This window comes from Pinus tabuliformis, chromosome 3_2 (assembly GCF_031772625.1).
Source record: "Pinus tabuliformis cultivar Carrire ecotype Pingquan chromosome 3_2, CPIR1, whole genome shotgun sequence".
In the NCBI taxonomy this organism is placed as follows: Eukaryota; Viridiplantae; Streptophyta; class Pinopsida; order Pinales; family Pinaceae; genus Pinus; species Pinus tabuliformis.
In genome coordinates, this window is record NC_142302.1 from 1,203,355,413 (window position 1) to 1,203,363,946 (window position 8,534).

The 8,534-nt window shown below is 43.3% G+C and overlaps 1 protein-coding gene across 1 annotated transcript; it reads left to right on the plus strand.

Moving 5' to 3' along the window:
- Positions 1 to 479: 479 nt before the first annotated feature.
- LOC149185076 (strigolactones hydrolase CXE15-like) lies at positions 480 to 6,199 on the plus strand. The gene is made up of 2 exons (XM_089415540.1): positions 480 to 876; positions 5,775 to 6,199. Exons 1-2 carry the CDS (start codon positions 480 to 482, stop codon positions 6,197 to 6,199), a joined length of 822 nt encoding a protein of 273 aa, XP_089271666.1.
- The last annotated feature ends 2,335 nt before the right edge of the window (positions 6,200 to 8,534 follow it).

Here is an 8,534-nt window from a genome sequence, read left to right on the forward strand (position 1 = left end):
CTAGATATACTTCCAGTTTTTTTTACTTTATTTCAATGTCCTTTTCCTTGAGTTTTTCCTAAGCGAGCAAGAACCTTTTTGGGTCACGTGAAACAGGCCATTTTTTGAACTTCTTCGCGGAGTCTAAAAAACAAATCTTGAAAGATTGCAAAACCAAAAAAAAAAAATTCCAAAATGCTTCTAAAATGCTTATCCCTATTCATGTGGATTTTTTTAATCCATATCCTTAATTATGTCCTCCGTTCTCATCATCTCTATCTCAGATCTCTAATTCTATCACCTTTTAAGTGCAAGGTCCTCCAGAGGCTATTAAATCTAGCAGTTGAGAAGCAAATATCCAAAACGCAGTTGAGTGCGATTGATTCACTTCGCAACTAGTCTGGGTTTCACTACCTTCTGAACGACATTGTGGATAACAATCTTGGAAAAGAAAATTGACCACTTTCTGTGAGAGACAAATAACAAAAAGACAGCGGAGAATGGAAGAAGTGGAGAACATTGGAGGAGCTCTCAAGGTGTACAGAGATGGCACGATCTTTCGTGAAAAGGATCCCCGACTATTCCAAAGGTTATTCAACTCTTACTTGGGAGAAATTGCAGAAATTGGGGTCGCGAGTAAAGATAGGGTGCTGAATGAGAAGCTGGGGTTATGGGTTAGACTCTACTTGCCCTCTTCTCACCTCCAACAGCAACCACCAAGGTTCTGCCTACCGGTAATTGTGCATTTTCACAGCGCCGGCTTCTGCGTCGGCTCCCCGGCCGTGCAGGGGTATCACAATTTCTGTCTCAAGTTGGCGGCAACTGTAGGCGCCAACGTTGTCTCTGTGGCTTACAGATTGGCTCCGGAGCACCGCCTCCCTGCTACCTACAACGACTGCATCACGGCACTATAATGGGTTAGCTCGCATGCCGGAGACGGAGGAGAATTCGAACACGACCCGTGGCTCAAGTCCTACGCGGACCTTTCCGTGGTCTATCTGATGGGAGATAGTGCCAATGCCAACATTGCACATCAATTTGTCGCGTTGCATGGCGGTGTGGAAGCGTGGAGCCCAATCACATTAAGAGGGTCGATATTGGTGCAGCCCTACTTTGGCTCCGAGCGACGCAGACTGTCACGCCCCCATTTCTTTTTTCGTTTAATTGGCCGGGTGCGGCACCGCCTAATTTAATAACTTGTTCCGTTGTTAATTAACTTTACGAACTATGCCTTAAAAATTCATAGTAAACATGAATTACATATTATTAATGTGCGGAAACCATCAACAATATAAAGATAATAATACAAGTCGGCAATAATATAAAAGAACGATCTTTTATTATTTAATGAGAGTTTACATGACCGGGAGCCATGCTCTACCGGCGTTAATAAAATGAGAGGGCACCCGCCCGTGCAAGAGCGCACGACGGTCTGCCACAATAATCCACCGTAATACAAATATACATACACAATCTTGGCGTTGGGCAGGTGGGCACACCCATGCGCAACCGTGCCCAAACCTCAACCCAATCTAAGCGTATACCGGTGTGGGCGCCTGTGCGCACCACCGCAACCTCCAAACCTATCACCGTGCACTTACAACCCTACGCCCGGCTCGGCGGGCTCATTGCCTTAGTGCGAGTCGTTGATAGACCTGCGCCATCCTCTTGTGCGCACTTGAGATGTGCGAAGAGAATGCAAAGTTGTTGTTGTCAAATGAGCATGCTCAATCAAGAGTTTATACCATCATTCCATGCGGCGACCATCTCCATGGCCGACCCCTTTATCGCCCAACCATTGTGTCTTCAAGCCTTTATGCCGTCGGCTTTGCTCAATCCACCCTTCGGTCGGCTTGTGTGTGGGGCGAGCTATCCAGTCGCCCTATAACCGTGCGAGCGCTCTCCTATCTCCGCGCGCATATGTGACTGCGCCTTCGCAAGTTCGAGCCACCGCACTTTCATGACTTAGTCATTTTTCAAGTGAGAGGGGTGCGCGCCTTCGCACGAACCTGCGAGGCGTTACATTCTCCCCCACTGGAAATCGTTGTCGTCCTCGACAACATACCATCTCGGTAGCCATCCACCAAGATCATCATCATCCATGATGTTGACTTCTCCACACAAAGCAACATCCTTGCAACATATGTAGAGTCACCGTCTCCACCATGCCTCGTCTTAGCAACCAACTGTCACCAAGATACTCCATACCAATGTATGTCATATATCAGATGTCCATGATCATCGACCACCCTGTCACAGTCTCCCCATGTTGCTCTCCACCATGGAAGGTTGATCCCTCCAATTCAAGCTACATGTCCACCGCAACAATGTGTCCACCCCGTCATGTCATCACCACCATGTGCAAAACTGCCCATGATATGTCAACAAGTGTTAACACACCTCAATCATGTGCCAACATCTTATCTCATCAATCGGAAGTCATCTCAATCCATGATCATCAACCACTATGTCACAATCTCCACATGCTGCTCCATTGTGGAAGGCTGGTCCCTCCATCTCAAGCTGCATGCCCACTGCAACATATCGTGTCGACCTCATCATGTGTCGTCCTCATGTGAACTACTGCCATGATACTCCAACAAATGCTAACACATCTCTGTGCATGCTATAGCCCTCATGTCTGAACTAGTTGGGTAGCTAATCCAACCGTCACGCCCAAACCATGAGAATGCACATCCTCATGCCACCATCAGTCGTTCCTCAAGCATCCTGTCACATCCTCAACTCGATCAAGAATCCATCTCCATATAAGTGTAAGCCATGCTCAGGTCCATGAAGTAGTCCTCATCTCATCTGCAACATGTTGTTCATGATGTTTGGTGTCAATGTGCTACATGAAATCAGCCACAGTTATCCCAACATCATCCATGTGTGTATCTCCTCCATATGAAGAGATCATCTCATCAATCTCCAACTCTCGGTATGCCACATCTAAGTCCATGAAGCAACTTCCATCATATCTGCAATGTGCCATCCCTCAAATCTGCCATAGAAACAAGTATGCACTTGTCTCACCTATCCATGTGCTGCCCATGATCATAGATCAATCAGCTCCCATGTGTCAAAAGGTAGTTGAGTCTCGGCTCAACCCATGCCCAAGTGTAGTCACCAAGGCATCATCATCATCGTAACTCCATCTCTCCAAAGTGTCTCATATCGATCCTCTACATCAAGTCACTCTTTCAAGCCATCCCATACATGTACTTGAAAGTATGCACCCCATCCTGCATCAAAGTCTCTGACCTCAGCTCCTCAATGCATCAAATCCTCTAAGTCCACCATGTATGAAGTCCCTAAAAGTTACAACAATCTCATGTCATCATGAGCTCCATAAGTCATCCCCAACCAATATCTCAGCAAGCATACAAGTCTTGGCCCAAAGGTCTCTGCAAGATGCCTCAGCTCTCCATGTAGTAGGAATGCTCCATAGCCTACTCACAAACCCATCTAAGTCCATGGCCTTGTTGTACAAGAGTGCACAACCTCTCCATCGGCTCATAAGTAATAAGTCTCCATGTCACACTAGCAAATCCATCTGCACAACATTCCTGCCTTGGCACTCCTCCTTGGATGCCCATAAGTGACACCTCTACAAGTGCTCCACATAATGTCCCTGCATAAGACTGCCATGCTTCATGTCTCCAACCTGATGTCCATGACTAAGTTGCCCATGTATTCCAACCAAGTAGACCCATCACAACAATCGGTCATCTCATCCAAGTCTGCTATCTTCGGTTTAGTGAACTCGGTCACCCAACCATATCATCATCACATGAGTTTCTCCATCATAGCTCCTCCACCAAAGGTTCCACCAAGACTTGCTCTTGGTCTCGGCCATGAGAAGTCCACCCAAGCAACCCAAGTGTGTGCCCTCCAATCTGTCCATGAGTCATGCCGGGCACTTAGCCAAAGTGGCTAAAGCATGACCCAATCATCCACAACGATCATCAAGTTCCACCCTTGTCATGGGCCTTTGTACCTTCTATCATAAGGTCACAAACAACCCCAACAAGTCCTGCAACAATCAACAATCCTTGCTTCTCCATACAAGGTCTCATCATAAACATCCATGGTAAGATACTCCCTAGCATCGACAAACTGACTTTGCCCTTCCCTGCATACGGTCCATCTACCAAATGCTCAAGTGAGACACAAGTATCAATACTTACTTCATCATCATGAGGCTCCTCCATGAGAGTACCCTCATCCATACATGTATGCAAACTGCACGATCCTGGTCCAACTTGATCAATCTCAAGCTCGTCCTCCATCATGATCATGTCTGCAACATCTTCAACTATCACGGCTTCCTCTTCCTTGTTTGCACAATCTGCAACTTCACCTTGCTCCATTGTCCATCCAAGTTGAAGAAGCTCGTCTTCAACATTCTTTTCCAAGACTTCAAGTTCCTTTCGAATTCAGGGATTCTCTTCTTTCAACCTCCTCAACCTGTATAAGGTAAGCAAGAGCTTCCCTTCACATTCTTCCAAACCTGCCATGCCTTGTACTTCGTCTTCCCTGGTTCGTACTTCGTTCGGTCCACAGACGCCCAAACCGTGTATACCTGCCCACACGCAGTCCCACTTGCCTACCTGACAAGTGCCCAAATCGTATGACCAGCACGTAGTACCGCCTGCCCAACTCTACGATACCCGGTTCCAACCTTTACCAGCTTCACCAAGTTCCCTGCAACCATGAACCGGCCCTTGTTCCACTTGTATGTGAAACTAGCTTCCTTCACCTGCAAGTACCTGCTTCCACTGTCACGAGCAACCTTGCTCAAATATCAACTATCAAGTGTATATACACCTGCTTCACCCAGCTTCCTGTAAGACTCCTCCAAGTCTTCAGACTAGCTTTGATACCAACTGTCAAGTTGTGTATCAGCTTCAAACCTTCACGAGCAAACCTTGCTCCGATACCAACTGTCACGCCCCCAATTCTTTTTTCGTTTAATTGGCCGGGTGCGGCACCGCCTAAGTTAATAACTTGTTCCGTCGTTAATTAACTTTACGAACTACGCCTTAACAATTCATAGTAAACATGAATTACATATTATTAATGTGCGGAAACCATCAACAATATAAAGATAATAATACAACTCGGAAATAATATAAAAGAATGATCTTTTATTATATAATGAGAGTTTACATGACCAAGAGATGTGCTCTACTGGCGTTAATAAAATGAGAGGGCGCCCGCCCATGCAAGAGCGCACGACGGTCTGCCACAATAATCCACCGTAATACAAATATACATACACAATCTTGGCGTTGGGCGGGCGAGCGCACCCATGCGCAACCCGTGCCCAAACCTCAACCCAATCTAAGCGTATACCGGTGTGGGCGCCCGTGCGCACCACCGCAACCTCCAAACCTATCACCGTGCACTTACAACCCTACGCCCGGCTCGGCGGGCTCATTGCCTTAGTGCGAGTCGTTGATAGACCTGCGCCATCCTCTTGTGCGCACTTGAGATGTGCGAAGAGAATGCGAAGTTGTTGTTGTCAAATGAGCGTGCTCAATCAAGAGTTTATACCATCATTCCATGCGGCGACCATCTCCATGGCCGACCCCTTTATCACCCAACCGTTGTGTCTTCAAGCCTTTATGTCGTCAGCTTTGCTCAATCCACCCTTCGTTCGGCTTGTGTGTGGGGCGAGCTATCCAGTCGCCCTATAACCGTGCGGGCGCTCTCCTATCTCCGCGCGCATATGTGACTGCGCCTTCGCAAGTTCGAGCCACCGCACTTTCATGACTTAGTCGTTTTTCAAGTGAGAGGGGCGCGCGCCTTCGCACAAACCTGCGAGGCGTTACACAGACGGTCTGAGAACGAGTGCCCGAGCGACGCGGTCATCAATCTGGAGGTGAGCGATGCTTTTTGGCGACTGTCTCTCCCGGTGGGCAGTGACAGAGATCATCCATTCAGCAATCCTTGGGGTCCCGGAGTGCCAAAGCTGGAAGAGATGTCGTTGCCTCCCTTGTTGGTCGCGATTGGGGGCAAAGATTTGCTGAGAGATGGTGACCACGAGTACTGTGAGTTCTTGAAGCGGCATGGGAAGAGCGTCGAGGTTACGGTGTTCAAGGAAGAAGATCACGCCTTCTATATACTCCGACCCCAATCTCAGTCTTTTCAACGCCTCATTCAACAAATCTCCCATTTCATTTCCCCACTTCATAAGGGCAACAATGCCGTCTAGACAGTACTATCAATTTGAATAAGAATAATAATTAAGTACTTCTGATTATGTAGGAGATTATCTCAGTTTGTTATGCAGCGAGTTGCTTCATCATCTAATTTGAAATACGTACTTCGATTAATTTCAATGCTAAATATGTTAGTTTGTTATGGTCATGGATTTTGCCTTAACTGAATCAGGTTTGATTGTGAGCATATTTCTACTTTTGCTTCTTGATGGTCATTACATGTGTTTGCTTGCAATGTTTATTGGTTTATATCAGTGTTTTGCTTGTAATGTTTATTTTCCTTCATGAATATTGGATTTGCCCAAACCTAATAGTGGGGTCGCCATCAAAGAGATTTCCAATATGTTTCCTGCATGAATTTGATATCATGTGCTTTCTAAAGGTATTTATGCATCATGCTTTTCATTTTTCTTGGGTGTGTTTTCAATGTTTGTATTAAGTTAAAGTGAAATCGATTTTTTTTGGTAGTAATTTAAAGTGAGATCAAAATGATAAATGTGTGTAGTTATTAATTTAGTTTTTAATCTATCATATTAGAAGCTAAACCAATTGTGTAATAGTAGTCTTTTCCTGGGTAAAAAACACAAAGCCTTAGAAATGATATTATAATCCAGTTCTATTTATTATTGGCTGAAATTTCAACATTTATTTATAATATTATGCTTGACTACTACATAGCATTATTAATGTGGAATGAAATCATTTAAAAAACAGCAAATTGAAGGGACATCATTTGCTGCTTCTGGATTCCTCTTAGTCTTTTGAGTTGATTAACTCCAAGTTGGCAAATTTCGTAACATGTTGATTGATTCTGTGGGCCAATTTTAGCAAGTTGAGGGCATATTTCATGTTCTGTTTCATTTCTCTACTAAAATTTTGGGCATGGTTGTCTTTATTTGCCAATATAAATCAGCTGCCCTGTATCTCGAATCCACTCACCTACATTTTCTATAATTTCGTCGACGTAAAACAATCTCCTTTCAACAGTTACTTCTTCTTTAGCCATGTTGATTTTATTTCCAATAACTGGAAGTGTGTTTTCCTATTCAATTCGGTTCGCGTAAGAGATTGGTAATTATTGAATTTTATCTATAACCAGAAATTCTATATTAAGAAAGTTAGGAAGTAGTAATTTCTATATTAAAAAAGATTATAGAAAATAATAAAATGGCAGTAACTTTTATATTAAAAAATTCGCATGGATAGAGAATTGTAAATGTGTAACTGCAAAAAATTAATAAATTTTATATTAAAATATGACAAAGAATGATAAATTATATTTGTAAATATTTGTAAGATGGGAGGAGTTGAACTAAAAAGGTTCAGAGATATGCAAGAAACTCAGTGGATAATGAATGAAGCATTGAACATGCAAGAACTAAAAATTTAAGAACAAAATTCAGGGTAAGGGTTAAAAAACAAAATTTTGAAGAGCGATATTATCTTGTATGGCCATTGGGTATTCTGCTTTGCTCTTCATAATGACAGGACAAGGTTGTATGGCCAATGGGTACTCTGCATTGTTCTTCATAATGACCGGACAAGGTGGTAAGAGGCCTATTGAATTATCATTATGTATGAAAGGAGCTGCTCGCACAGCTGCACTGAACTGGTACATGCTACCATGCTTGACTGATGTATCAAAAGTTAAATTTTATCGATTTCATATTAAACAGAAAGTTTATAACCCAATTTTAAATTGTCTCAAAATTTCGTAATACTCCTCCAATAATTATTTTTCCTGCAAAGTTTGGTTTCAATCTGCTTTTAAGGAAAGTATATTTATTTATCATTAACCACAATTTTGATAAGTCAAAATAAAAACAATTATCACAGAAGCTACTAATAACCGTAAACTGAACTATATAAAATAAAACAACTGCCAAGTGGTTAAGCATAATGTCAAGAGTTTGATGAAGCTAGTGGGGCTGGCTCTTGGGCACTTGTTCTCTAATATGGCTTTCAAGGTGGGCAAGCCAAAGATCTAAATTAGTAAGACAATAATTTTTATAAACTTGCATCCATTTCATTTTATTTAGAGAAGAGATTATATCATCACGGTTTACATATTTTTCTTTCAAGACCATACTCACAAGAATTTTCATCTTCCAATGAAGAATGATGTAGTTGAAGCGCTGGCTCCATCTTCCTCTGATGTGTCTAGGGTCAAGAACCCAATTAGCTACCTCCTACTTTGATTTCTGAATCAGAATAAGCTTTTGGATCTCACTAGTAGTCAAAGCTTTAAGTTGACAAATTTCCTCATAAATTTCGAAGGGGGTGGCAGAGTGGCAGATAGTTTCGACATCCTAGGCTTGGGTTGGGCAC